This window comes from Nyctereutes procyonoides, unplaced genomic scaffold (genome assembly GCF_905146905.1).
Source record: "Nyctereutes procyonoides isolate TBG_1078 unplaced genomic scaffold, NYPRO_anot_genome, whole genome shotgun sequence".
Classification (NCBI taxonomy): Eukaryota; Metazoa; Chordata; class Mammalia; order Carnivora; family Canidae; genus Nyctereutes; species Nyctereutes procyonoides.
Genome location: NW_026575121.1, coordinates 16176429 through 16189902, shown reverse-complemented (window position 1 = coordinate 16189902; position 13474 = coordinate 16176429). Strand labels below are relative to the sequence as shown.

Genomic DNA, 13474 nt, shown 5'->3' with positions numbered 1-13474 from the left:
AATAGTGCTTCTCAAACTTTAATGTGCAAAAAAAAAAAAAAAAAAAAAAAATCACTGGGAAAATCCTGTTAAAACACAGATGTTGCTTTAGTAGCACTAAAATTCTACATTGCTAACAAGCTACTGAGTAATGCTAATGCCACTGGTTCCAGGACCATACCTGGAGTAGCATGTGTTAGGGGACAACAAAACAGTAAGGTAGGGGGAAAAAAAAAACAACAAAAAACAGTAAGGTGGAAGGAACCTGGGTCCACAAATGATAGCACAAACCAGATTCCCCATCACTATGGGTTCTTCTGTGATGAGGAGGAAAAAAAAGGCCATGATTTTTGGACCTTTGTAATATGGGGTCTTTGTACATTCCCCTAGATTACAGCCTAATACAGAGCAGTTCTGTAAATATTAGAAAGGTGTACCTCATGTCAGTTTTGCATTTTAATCAAAATAGTATCAGTATAAATTCTTATTCACATAAGTATAAACTGGTAAAACTTCAAGGCCCTATGGCCTTTTCAAGATAATCAGACTTCGGAATGCACACTATGATTTCTGTTATGTATCATCTAAATATTATCACTCTACACCCATTAACGCCTACACCACTACACTGGACTATCTTCTTCAAGACGTCAAATGAAAATTTAATGGGTAAAATGGCAGGTGCTCTGTGTAACAAAGAAAAGCTAGATGAGCTTACCAACAAAGTTAAATGTTATTTTGGGTGGTTACTTTGCTCCAGCAATGATGTAAACACAGACACAAAAATGGGCACTGAAATTTCATGGTATCGATATTGCAACCATATTTTTAATATATGTATATAAAATACATATTTATCAGTGATTAATTACCAAATAAACACCTAGTTAACATATGCTTATAAGGACTTCTGATAAATGCATAATTAATTAAACAAAGAAAAAAGGTAAAAAAGCAATCACAATCAAGAAAAAGCAGTCAAATAATTTATCAGCAGCAACCAAAATAAGGAAAAAGTACATCCTGATCCTGTAAAACTTCAAAACATCCAAAGAAGAGTCTGATAGAGCCTAGGTACTAACCCTGTACCATCCCTCTTCTAGAAGTACAACTAAGGAAAGAAGTCAAATCAACACAGTCCTGGAGAAACCTCACTATTACTCACAACTTAGAGGGAAACAAACGGAAAGACACAGCAGGCAGCCTGGACAACAGATCATGGCAAACTCCCAGGAGCAAAGCCCCTGCATACCAACCTAGGCTATCCGCTCAGGCAGAAATGGTCAATACTATCTGCCATTCTGAATATGGTAAACTGAGGAAGGCCACTGGGAAGAAGCCTATTTTACACTCTTTGGGACCTAACTAGCAACATATCCATGGTCTTTTTTGGTGTACATAATTGAAAGTTAAAAGAACAACTTGTGCTTAGCAGGGTCCTCTTGTTAAAACCCAATGGACTGGAACCCTGGTGCCAGCTTACTAAATTGGAAAGTGTCCAAGTGCCTACTGCTTTGCTTCATCAAAGGCCACAGAATGAATTACAACCTCATCATCCTAATGCCTTTCTAACCAGGGACCCTGAGGTAACAAGCAATTCTGAAACATCAAAAAGAAAAGTAAAAACGTGTAGCATCTCATAAAATATCAAATGAGTAAAGAAATAACTAGGACCTAGGACAAACATACTAAAACCAAACTTCCAAAATAGTTTCTATTAATGCTGCTTTGAAACTCTCTTGAGACATTTCAAACTCCTACAGAAACAGCTGGTTGTCCCATGCAAAGAAATATCATCAACATTTTTGTAAGTGTATGTGTTTGTGTTCAGTAAGTATATCAATAAGTAGAGAAAGCATTAACAGGTTATTTCCTGCATTTTTTCCATAAAACTGATTTTTTTTAAATTTCATGTTCATTTCACAAGTAAAAGTTTTCTACTCTATACAAAGCTTGAATAAGTTTCATGTTCCTTGAGAACACAAAAACAGTATGATGAGACATACTGAGACTAATTACAATAGTACTAATATTCTATTCCACAAGCATCTCTGTGTCTGCTGTGGACCTTGGGCCCTGCTACATGCTAAGAATGCTATAGAAATACAAGAAGACCAGATTTTCGTCCTACAGGAGCTTACAAAACATCAATCAAGCTATTTTAACTAATTAGAAAAACCAAATATTTACTTATTTCTTTGGATTACACTCTTATTAATAAGAGTATTGGAATATATTTATGGAAAAAAGGAAAAATCATTTCACTCACTTTATCAGGACCATCTATCAACTTTCTGGACACTTAAACTTGCATACATTCCTATTTCTCCTTCAAAACAAAAGTTAAACTGAATTAATTCCAAAAGCCATTATAAAATGCTGGCTTAATTTACTTAGGAAGTTTTCCCACAAGCATTTAATATTTCACATTCTGCATTTTTAAAAAATATGCCTTTATTTTCAAACTTCTTGAGGTCTTGCTTAGGAATTAGGAAAATAAAAATGTTTTTTCTTAACATCTTCACTTAATATCCATGATAGACTGTCTTCTGAAAAGCTGCAGCTGAATTTTATTTGCATTTTATATTTAGATGAGTTTTGTATTTTCAGAAAAGTCAATGATCCCCATATTCCAGTGCTTTTTCCTCTCTCTGGCAGCTCCTAATAGGCTAATTCTCTCTTAAAATGCTGACATTTCTCCCAGCTTGAACCTAGCCTCTTCTTACTCCAAAGCTTTATTTTTTAGATCATAGATCAGTGCTATCTAACAAAGACATAATATAAGCCACATATTTGATAGTAAAAAGAAATGTGAAATTAATTTAATGAATTTTAATACAACATATTGACATTATTTCAATATGTAAACAATATAAAAATGAACAAGAGATATTTACATGCTTTTTTGTACTAAGTCTTCCAAACCCAGTCTGTATTTTATATTTACAGCACATCTGAATTTGAGTTAGACATATTTCAGGTATTAGCCATATGTGGCTAATGTCTACCACACTGGACAGTGGAGCCTTAGATGATCTCACCCATGCACTGCTTCAATCATCAACTATACTTGAATGACTCCAAATTTATATCTCTAATCCAGTCTTCTTCCTAGTACAGGATTAGTATTTCCTAATGTCTAACTGGTATCTATCTTATTTTAGATGACATAAAGCCACCTCACACTCAAATAATGTCCAATTTCAATTCATGATCCACCCTTCGAAAGTGTTCTTTTTCTAATACTCCCTATCTAACCGTATTGTAATCAATTCAGGTATAAAAGCCAGAAAACTAGAAATTAATCTCTTAACACCACCTCTCTTTCTTTCCCATATACAATCCATCTAAAAGTTCTGTCCATTTTACCTCGTAAATATCACTCAAATCAGCCTCTGCTCTTCCTCTGAATCATCACCACCACTCTATCCATCTACCTACTCATGCCAAGCTCGGAGCCATTTTCTTCAATGCAAGCATTTCTCAAAATTTAACTATGATGTCATTCCTCTGTCAACCCTCCCGTCCCCTGATAAAACTTTCCAATTGATTTCCACTGCCTCCAGAATAAAAGCAAGGCCCAAGCTACATGATCTAGACCCTAAGTATCTCCCATCCCAACTCCTTATACTGTACTATCTTATCCTCCACTCATCCCAGGCCTTCAGACCTTTGTTCTCACCATGCTCCCTATGCCCTATGAACTTTGCATATGCTTCTTTACCCTTACTTAACCAATTTAATTCTCACTCATCCTCCAGATCTCAGGGACGCATTCTTTGACCACTTCAAAGACACCAAATTTCCCTTCTACAAGCTCTTCTAGAACCATGTCCCTTTTTACTTACCTCTAGTATATTTTACAGATGCGATGTTTGAATATGTAATTAATGGCTTTCTCTCCATAAGACCACATCTGATTGTACTAAAGAAAGTGTCTGCTACAGCAAGATATTTAATAATTATTTGTTGAATGAATGCATCAATGAATCTGCCTTGTTTTTCCCTAGACAAAGACTAGATAGACACCGTATGAGATAGCATATACAACACATCCTGCTTACACATCATTAGTTCTGGAAAGTCTTCCAGACTTCTCAAGTTAAACCAGTGTATAACATGTTTAAATTCTGACTGACTTGTATATCACTGCAAAAACAAATGGTGCCTCGTGTAGAAGAGACATAAACATTTACTACATGTATTTCAGTATACACATTACTATATAGGGTTACACAGTGCTCTGCAATATTGTAAAGACTTACTGTTATAAAGATACCGTACTTTCCGCAGCACTGTCCTAAGAGGAGGGTAGCTATTTGTCTGCACTTTAAAGGCTGTAAAACTGTAGTAAGTGTAAGAAGCACTCACACATGCACACAGACACACTCCCATAGAGTAGGAGTGTGAAACCTGTAGAGGTTACACTACTAAGGTACACATAGGCTCTGTCCAGTCCTGAGTATGATGTGGTTCTTTTCTCTTTCTCTATATCACCAGGGTGCTTTTTTTCTGCTCTCCAAACCTTTGATTTGACACCCTTGTTAATATTTTACATTATCACAATGCATTTTTTACCCCTTTTCTTCTGCTTTTGTTTTTATCCTATGACTCCACAAATGTTCCTCAATTTTTTTTTAATTTTTATTTATTTATGATAGTCACACAGAGAGAGAGAGAGAGAGGCAGAGACACAGGCAGAGGAAGAAGCAGGCTCCATGTCCCGGGAGCCCAACGTGGGACTCGATCCCGGGTCCCCAGGATCGCGCCCTGGGCCAAAGGCCGGCGCCAAACCGCTGCGCCACCCAGGGATCCCTGTTCCTCAATTTTTACATAAAATGTTTTGCATTGCTTGGAGTACAGTCTACTTCTTCTAAAAATCATGTGGAAGTAAAGACTTCTTCAGCTACTTCCAGATTCTATACCTTACAAAAAGTCAGAATTTCTAGATAGATGGGACTTAACTGCAACATGATAAGTCAAACTACCAATATTCTTCTTTTGTCAAAAGGAGAAAACATAAGCCAAAAAAGTTGGTAGAGTTATATTTTTATGGTTCTTGAAATGTTACTATGTAATTTTTACTTGATTTAGCAAATGCTGCTGTGTGAGAGGAGAAAATTATTTTCAACTTGCTGAGGTAGCAAGTTTCTTTTTATACCCCCTTTATGCTTGAGGCAGTCAAGTCTACAGGCAGTTGAAACTAGATTTATAGGTTATTCACCAAAATATCACAGCAAACAGCACCTTGAAAGCTTAAAACTTGCACAGTTTAATAGAACATCCAAGCGTTTTTAGCAGTTTATAGTATCAGTAGAAGCCACCAGGCAGTATGTAACATATTTTAAAACAGAAGGTCAACAAGGCTTATTACTGTTGAACTATAATTTCACAAACAACATAAACCAAAGAGATGGTTATAAATGCTCATTAAAGAAATGGGAAATGATGCAAAATAGGATGTCTCTGCTAAGCTCCCCTGAAACCAAATATAAAGCAATTGGTTTCTTCTAGTTCTTCAACATCATGTATTACTATTTCAGCTAAAAAGTGTTTTAATGGTTCTAAACCTTTCCAAAACAGTGTACCAAGAGTTATGTTTACATCAAAATGGCAGTAACAAAATATCTTACAATTCTAGATAATAAAATATCTTGCACTTAATATACAACTTATAAAAAACTACCAATATTCCTTAGAAATATACTTATGCCTAAGAGTTATGTTGGAATGAGGGAGCAACACTTCAGATACTCTTTGTGTAAACTTTTATTGTATGACTGTTACCAACAGTGTAGCACATAAAGGTAAAGTTATATTGATAGCACTGTAAAGGTTGCTTCTCATTTGAACATAGATCACTCATCAGCAATCTCCTGAGGAAGAGGTATATCATTCAGAAAACAGAAGTCATACAAGAAAGGTGCAGAGTGAGCTACAGAACAGGAATCTGACTTTCTTGGTCTTGATCATTAATGTGTTTGGGAGGAAGCTTCTACATAATGGCATCTGGAAAGAAGCTCCCCATCTGTGGATAAGTGAAAAGTTAGAAACCAGAAGTTCCAGGAAGATGTCCTGAAGTACCACTTTGGAATAGCTATTTCAGAAGAGCATTCACTTTATACTCCATACTGCCACTGTGGTTCCTATTTTATTTATCTCACAGTTGTTCTTCTCTAGTACTAAATTTTGATAAAGACCTTTAAAAAAAAGGCTTATTTATTCATGAGAGAGACACAGACTGAGGGGGGGGGCGGGCAGAGACATAGACAGAGAGAGAAACAGGCTCCTTGAAGGAAGCCCAATGCAGGACTCGATCCCGGATCCCAGGATCACGACCTGAGCCGAAAGCAGGCACCCAACCGCTAAGCCACCCAGGCGTCCCTTGATAAAGATTTTTATAAGCTGTAGTCTTTCTTAGTCGTTCAAAGGTAAAAGATAGGGAAAGGAGTTTGGTGGTGTACATTTGGGCCAGAGGATGGTCAGTATGGTGGGACCATGATCAGAGAAAGAACACAAAAGAAAAGGTGAAATTCAAGGGGAACAAGGTAAGAAGACCTTTGTGTTCATCCTTCTATTTTCCCTCTAACCCTGCCCTCCTCACCAAAAACACAAAAACAAAAATCCCAGAGCACAACCTGGTTAAGCCTTGTATGTTAGGAATCTAGAGTTTCTAAGAAAATATGTTCCTTCAGAATAAAATGGAAATGAAACATTTCTAAAGCTACCTTATGGTGTCTTGGACTCCATACTACTGGGTAAGGCAAAGACGTACCATATAGTACCTTAACTTTTCAGATACTCTTAAGACTTTGAAAAATAGAGAATTAACCATTTTCAGATAACCTTAATCGGCACTTAGGTGAGCCATTACAAGATAAAGCTTTCTTTGTTTGCAAAACCACTACTCCTCAGCCTAAGCACCTTATCTTTCCCAAAGAAGTAAATTTATACACCACAAAATGCACTTTCATCTAATTTTCTATTTTAAAATGTGTTATTTTTTTTATCAATAATTTATAACAGAAGTGGTCACCGTGGCTTGATGGAAAAGAGTTTTTAATCTTTATTCCTTTTCAGGTCCTACAAGTAATTAAGCATATAGAGTAAGTACTAAGAAAAATGGTTTTGTCGGTGACAATAACAGAGAATCCTAAGAGTTAAAGGAAGCTCAGAATGTCAGAACCGGAATGAATCGGTCAAAGCTACTCTATGGTCATAAATTCTTCCAGTGGTCTTCTCTGCCTAAACTTTTGAGAGTCTGTATTTTAACATAGTAAATCTCTACTTAAATATGGAATCTACACAGGCTACTTGAACACACAGGAGATCCTCTTCTCTTCTTTGGCACAAACCTAACATGTTCAAGACCCATTGAGAATCACATGCAAACCTCTAGAGAAGCCTAACTAGACCCTCAGATTTCTGTTGCCTTTATGAGTCACTGCCATACAAAAGCAACAACGTCTGGTGGAAGAAGAAACATGTTAAATATATCACTTGCAACATAAAGTGACAAATGTTACAATATAACATTGCTGGGCGCTTATAACAAAATGACAATAAAGGGAGGTCCTATCAAAGCTTGGGTAGAGACCCCTGCTATAGAATTCTGATTCACAGGGGCATTCTAAGGTTAATTGTAACAGATTTTATTGAGAAGCTACACTGTAGTGCTAGCTCCCTGGCACTACAAATGCACGGAAAAATAAGTTGTCGTTTCCTACCCTTAAGGAGCTTGTACTCCAAAAAAAGAAAAATGTAGTAGGTGTTTGGAACCAACATAAATGATAGACTAGCCTTTGGAGGTGGGGTCAAGTTGGAAAGAAGTAAAAGCCCAAGTTTGTAAATGAAACCATATAACTAGGTTGAAGCACTAAGGCTCAATCCAACGAAGAATGGGGGAAAAAGTAGAAGAATGATCCAAGATTATTCAAAACATCCTTGTGAGGCAAAGAAAACAAAGGTAGAGATTCCAGAACAAAAATAAAACTGACTAAGGTGAGTTTTTTAACTCCACAATCTGTTACCCTCATGGTGCTCTACACACAAACTGTAGGCACAACTCCTCTCCCCAGTTAAACGCACCAGATCTGGAACCGGGCGAGGCTCCCTGTGCTCGCCTTTCAACTCCACAACGTCCTCGCTAGGTCATGAAAGCCCCTTTACGTTTTACAGTTCTGTGCCTGTCTCCTCACCTGTAAAGTGAAACGCCTGTAGAGCCAAGAGCCTCTTCCTCAAAACACAGGTGTCACCACATCACTCCCATCAAAAACTATCCATCAAATCGACTCCATTATCTCTTAGGCGCCTGCCGCCTCCGTAACCTGGGCCCGACCTTTCTCATTGGGCACCCTCCACACTCCCACGAACCCACAAGGATCTACTGTCAGTTCCGCAAACCAATAAGCACTTCCCTACTTTCTGGGTCGCATCTCCAGTGGCTGTCGAGAAAGCCTGTTTCCTCACCGCCTTTCAAAACCCACTCCCTCCCTCCCCTCCAATTCCGTAGCGCAGTTGCCGGGCCCTCTGCCGGGTTTGCCACTCTTTTCCCGTTTGTGGTTCGTTGGTGGTGGTGTTTTGTTTTGTGTTTTCTTTTGTTTTGTTTTGTTTTTTGCATTATTTGTTCGTCTACGGTCTCCCTCTCTCCTCTTTTTCACCACGACAGTGAACTTCCAGGGAGCTGGGGCAAACCTGTTCTCATCCCCCTTCCCACCACCCTTCTTCCTCTCCTCCGACTGTGCCTTTGCAGGCCTGGAAAACCTGTTCCCTTATTAAACTGCATGTTCGCAACTCTAATGGCCTGGAGTTCCAGTAACTCCTTAATGTCGCATGATTTTTATCATTATTTTGATTTTTTTTCTTTCTTTCTTTTTTTTTTTTTTTTTTTTTTTTTTACTGCTTTCAGATTCTCAAATCTTCACAACAACACGTCTTTAGAAACCAGAACACAGCCGTCGCTTTCAAGAAAAGTTTCTACGGCGCAGCCACACGGGTTGACAAGGAGGTCACTCCCAGCTCCACAAGTTGTGTGTGCGCCGTGGAGGGCGGCTGCACGGCGGTCGGGACGGGGACGAACACGAGGCGGCCCGGCCCGGCCCGGCCCGGGCGGCGGCTGCACAGGGCTCGGCTCCGGCGGCTCCGCAACTTGCAGCGGGCCCGCGGGCTGCGGCCGCGCTCGGTTCCCCGCAGCCCTCGCCGCCCCCCGCCCCCCGCCCCGCGCCGCCCGCGGCAACACTCGGCCGCTCCCGGGCCGCCCTGCCCGCCGAGCCCGCCGCCCCCGGCCCGTCCCCGTCCCCGGCCCCGTCCCCGGCCCGCAGCCCGCAGCCCGCAGCCCAGCCGCGCCGCCGCCCCGAGGGGCGCCCGGGGACTCTCCCGCTCGGCTCCGCGTGGCGCCGGGGGCGGAGCCGGCCCGCAGGGCCCCGGGAGCGGCCGGCGGCCTCCGCCTACCCCGACACGCACCCGCCGCCCCCGACCCCAACAACCCTCCGCGGGGCCCCGGCCCGCGCCCGCGCCCGCTGCCGGGCGGCCGGCGGGACTCGCCACTTACCAACCCGCCTGGGACAACGCCGCGCCGGGGACCTCAGACATGGTAGCTGCTTAGGCCGGGGGTGGTGGTGGCGGGGGGGGGGGGGGGGCTGGGGTAGGGGTGGGGGTGGGGGGTAGGCCTCCTACTTGAGACCAAAAAAAAAAAAAAAAAAAAAAGAAAGGGAAAAAAAAAAAAAAAACGAAAGAAAAGAAAAGAAAAAAAAAAACTCCTCTGGTCGGCACTGCAACTGGGCATGCTCAGTGCGGCCGGCGCTTCCGCGTGCGGGTTCCGCTCGCCGCGTTTTCCGAGCGGCCGCGGGGGCCGGGCCGGGCCGGGCCGGGCCGGGCGGGGGCCTGGAGCCGCGGGTCCGCCTGGGAGCGGGGACCGCGAGCCTGCTCGCCGCCGCGGGCCCGTTATTGTGTTTTGGTTTTGTTTTTTGTTTTTTTTTGTTCTGTTTTGTGTTACTTTTCGGAGTCGCACACCTTGGAAACTGATGAGGACGTTTTGGGTTTGTTTTTCCTCTTCTTTTTTTCCCCCCTTCTCGAATACAAAGTACCGTCCGCGTGTCCAGCGTCGGCAGGTGCCCCTTCACCGGCGGCCGGGAGGTGCTGACCTGAGGCGCACGGTCGGCGGGCGGCCAGGGCTTCCCGCTCGGGGACGGTGAAACCCAACGACAAAGGCGTTGCCAGCCACTCTGCAGACGACAAGTCTCCTTTTTTTTTTTTTTTTCTTCTTTTAAATAAAGACTCACTCTGCGCCTCGATCTGCCCCGACGCAAAGAAAATACGGTCGCGGTGTTTTCAAGTCCCGCGCCCCGCCCCCAGCCCCGACCGCAGGCAAATCAGCTGGTAGAGGACCCGAGAAACCCTGAAGTTAAGGAGCTTGGGTAAACCGGGCGGTTGTGTCAGTGCCTGTCTTCTCTGTCGCTCTGCCACTGGACCCGTCCAAAGTCCGCAGCGCGGCCCTGTGACGTTGGCGCCGGCATCACCGGGCCCGGCGCCCCCGCCCCCGCCCCCGCCCCCGCCACCCCCCGGCCGCTGTCCTCTAGCTCTCCGCAGGCCTGAAGCGTAGGGGCAGGTCCCCGAATGAGCATGCGCGGCGGCGGCGGCGGCGGCGGCGGCGGCGCGGCGGCGACGCCGAACGGCGCGTTGGACGCTGCAACACGATTGGACGGCTGAGACTCACGACAGCCAATCGGAGAGGAGCAGGTGGACCGGGACGCAGACCCGCCCTAAGGGTTTGCCCCGCCCTCCTCGCTTTTCCGCCTCTGCGGCTGCTCGGGATTAAGGCGCGTGTGTGGGGGGGGCTCTGGCCCCGGCTGTCGAGTCACGGGGGGGAAATGGGGGACTTAATCCTGGTCGCCCGTGGCTGCCTCATCTGACACCATCATCACGGAGGCTCGGAGCAGAGACTGCGGACCTGGACGGAGCCCCCTCCTGGGATCGGGGAGGAGAAGGAAGGAAATCATTGCCATGGGGGGAGCTCAAACTCAATACATTGGTTTCTCCTTTTAATTGGGAAATTCCGTTTGGGCTTCCCAAGTCACACTTTTTAAAAAAAAAAAAAATATTTTGTTTATTTATTCATGAGAGGCAGAGGGAGAAGCAGGCTCCATGCAGGGAGCCCGATGCAGGACTCGATCCCAGGACTCCAAGGTCACGCCCTGGGCTGCAGGCGGCGCTAAACCGCTGCCCCCCGCCGCCCCCCAAGTCACACTTTTTAAAATCGCGATGCTTTTCTAATGCTATGGAAATACGTTTTCAAGCACACTGCTTGGGAACTTACTTTAATGAAACGTATTTCCAAGGACTTGGTCAGAAATCATTCCGTGCTGTTCGCTGCAGTCTGGAGTGGTGTGCTGGGTTTAGGCCATACACAAGTGTATTTCGGTTTAAGGACACCATCCTGTCCAGGGGTCAGGAAAAGATCTGCCGTTCTGAAGGTAAATAGGTGGTGACTCGAGTTGGCTAATAATTTTTATTGTGTGTTTTTTTTTTAAGTAGAATCTACTCTCAACCGATTATTTATATTTTGCAATTGGTGTGGGTTGTTAACTATGAAAATGATATGCTGCCCTGGTATCAGAATTCCTCACTGGCTAACTGTGAATCCTTACAGGTTCTCGTGGTGCAGTGTTGTAAGCACTTAAAATAATTTTAATAAAATGCTCCCTAAAACACTATATCCTCTCTTCCTTCAAGAAATGTTTTCAAGGGACACGTGGGTGGCTGAGGGGTTGAGCGCCTGCCTTTGGCTCAGGGCGGGATCCCAGGGTCCCGGATTGAGTCCAGCATCAGGTTCCTGTGGGAAGCCTGCTTCTCCCTCTGCCTGTGTGTGTGTGTGTGTGTGTGTGTCTGTTATGAATAAATAAAATCTTTTAAAAAATGTTTTCTAGAATGGGTTGAAGATTACCACTGGAAAAATTCTGGACAATATTAGCATCAAAAAACAATGATAATTTATTGAACTAAAAAAAATAGGTAAAACGCACGCTTTCAGAGTGGCACTAAAAACAAGTGGTGCCTGGCTGGCTCAGTTGGTAAAGCATGTGACCCTTGATCTTGGGACTGTAAATTCAAGCCCCACATTGGGTGTAGAGATTACTTAAAAAATAAAAATTTAAAAAAGAAATAAAAGGAGAGATAATAAAAGTTTTTCTTTCGGAGGTATACCAGAGAATAAATGTAGAACAATTGATACGATTAGAAAATCACCATTTTCCGAATCATTAACAGTTGATTCAGGCAAAGTTCATCAAAGGATGCTAAGAGCCACTGCTGAAAGGTGGAAGGAGTACAGGATCTTCACGTGGTTTCAAGGTATCAAGCCATAATTTAATTATTGCAAAAGAAAATAAATGTACCTTTACCTTAAAAAAGAAAATCACTGCCTTAAATTACTAAAGCTAGGATCACTAATGGGACAATCTGATATTATGGGCTTACTGCTGTAGTGCAACTAGAAATACACATCATCTAAGAAATATTCTTGCAAAATTGTTTAACCTGAATTTAATCAAGCTTCCCCAACCAGAAGCTGGATCCCCACCCCCCACCCTACCCTTTACCCAAATGGGCACATTTGACAGTGTCTGGAGACATTATCAGTTGTCATAACCTGGGGAGGGTTACTGCATCTTATGAGTACAGCTAAACATTACACAATAGACAGGACACCTTCACCACAATGAAGAATTATCTGGCCCAAAATGACAATAGTGCCAAGGTTGAACAGTCCTGGTTTAGATTTAAAAACTGAAATGACATATAGAGGGTATCAGAATAAGTCAAACAGGAAGAAACGCAAATACAGAATATGGCATATTCTATTAAAAAACAATAACAATTGACATGGACTGTTCATTGAACCAATATAATTTTTTTTAAATCTCCTTATTAAAGAGACTCAAGAGATGTAACAACAAAATGGAATTTTGGATCTTAAAAAAGGAGATAGGGATCCCTGGGTGGCGCAGCGGTTTGGCGCCTGCCTTTGGCCCAGGGCGCGATCCTGGAGACCCGGGATCGAATCCCACGTCAGGCTCCCGGTGCATGGAACCTGCTTCTCCCTCTGCCTATGTCTCTGCCTCTCTCTCTCTCTCTCACTGTGTGACTATCATAAATAATAATAAATAAATAAATAATAAATAAATAAATAAAGGAGATATTTTGTAGTATTATACTTAATCTTGGAAATTTTATGCCAAAGCTTTTATGGCTTTTATGACTGAGGAGTTGTGGTGTCTACAACTTATTTACGTGATTCAGAAAAAAAAAAAAGGATATATAATACATGTATGTAAAATATGTAAAATATACACACATACATGTGTATGTGTATTAAAAGCAAAAGAAGGGATCCCTGGGTGGCACAGCGGTTTAGCGCCTGCCTTTGGCCCAGGGTGCGATCCTGGAGACCCGGGATCGAAACCCACATCGGGCTCCCGGTGCATGGAGCCTGCTTCTC

The 13474-nt window shown here is 42.9% G+C and overlaps 1 protein-coding gene across 6 annotated transcripts in view; it reads right to left on the bottom strand.

Annotated features, from left to right (window-relative positions):
* Window positions 1-10109, bottom strand: part of TDRD3 (tudor domain containing 3) — a 162338-nt gene extending 152229 nt beyond the window's left edge. For 3 of the 6 annotated variants that reach the window (XM_055335863.1, XM_055335865.1, XM_055335864.1), the window contains exon 1: window positions 9530-9604. In XM_055335863.1, the coding sequence (XP_055191838.1) occupies window positions 9530-9570 (41 nt within the window). In that variant the 5' untranslated portion in view covers window positions 9571-9604. Of the gene's footprint in view, window positions 1-8177; window positions 8310-9529; window positions 9605-9990 lie in introns of those variants that run through there. The other 3 variants (XM_055335867.1, XM_055335868.1, XM_055335866.1) reach the window with 3 other exon arrangements.
* Between the last annotated feature and the right edge of the window lie 3365 nt (window positions 10110-13474).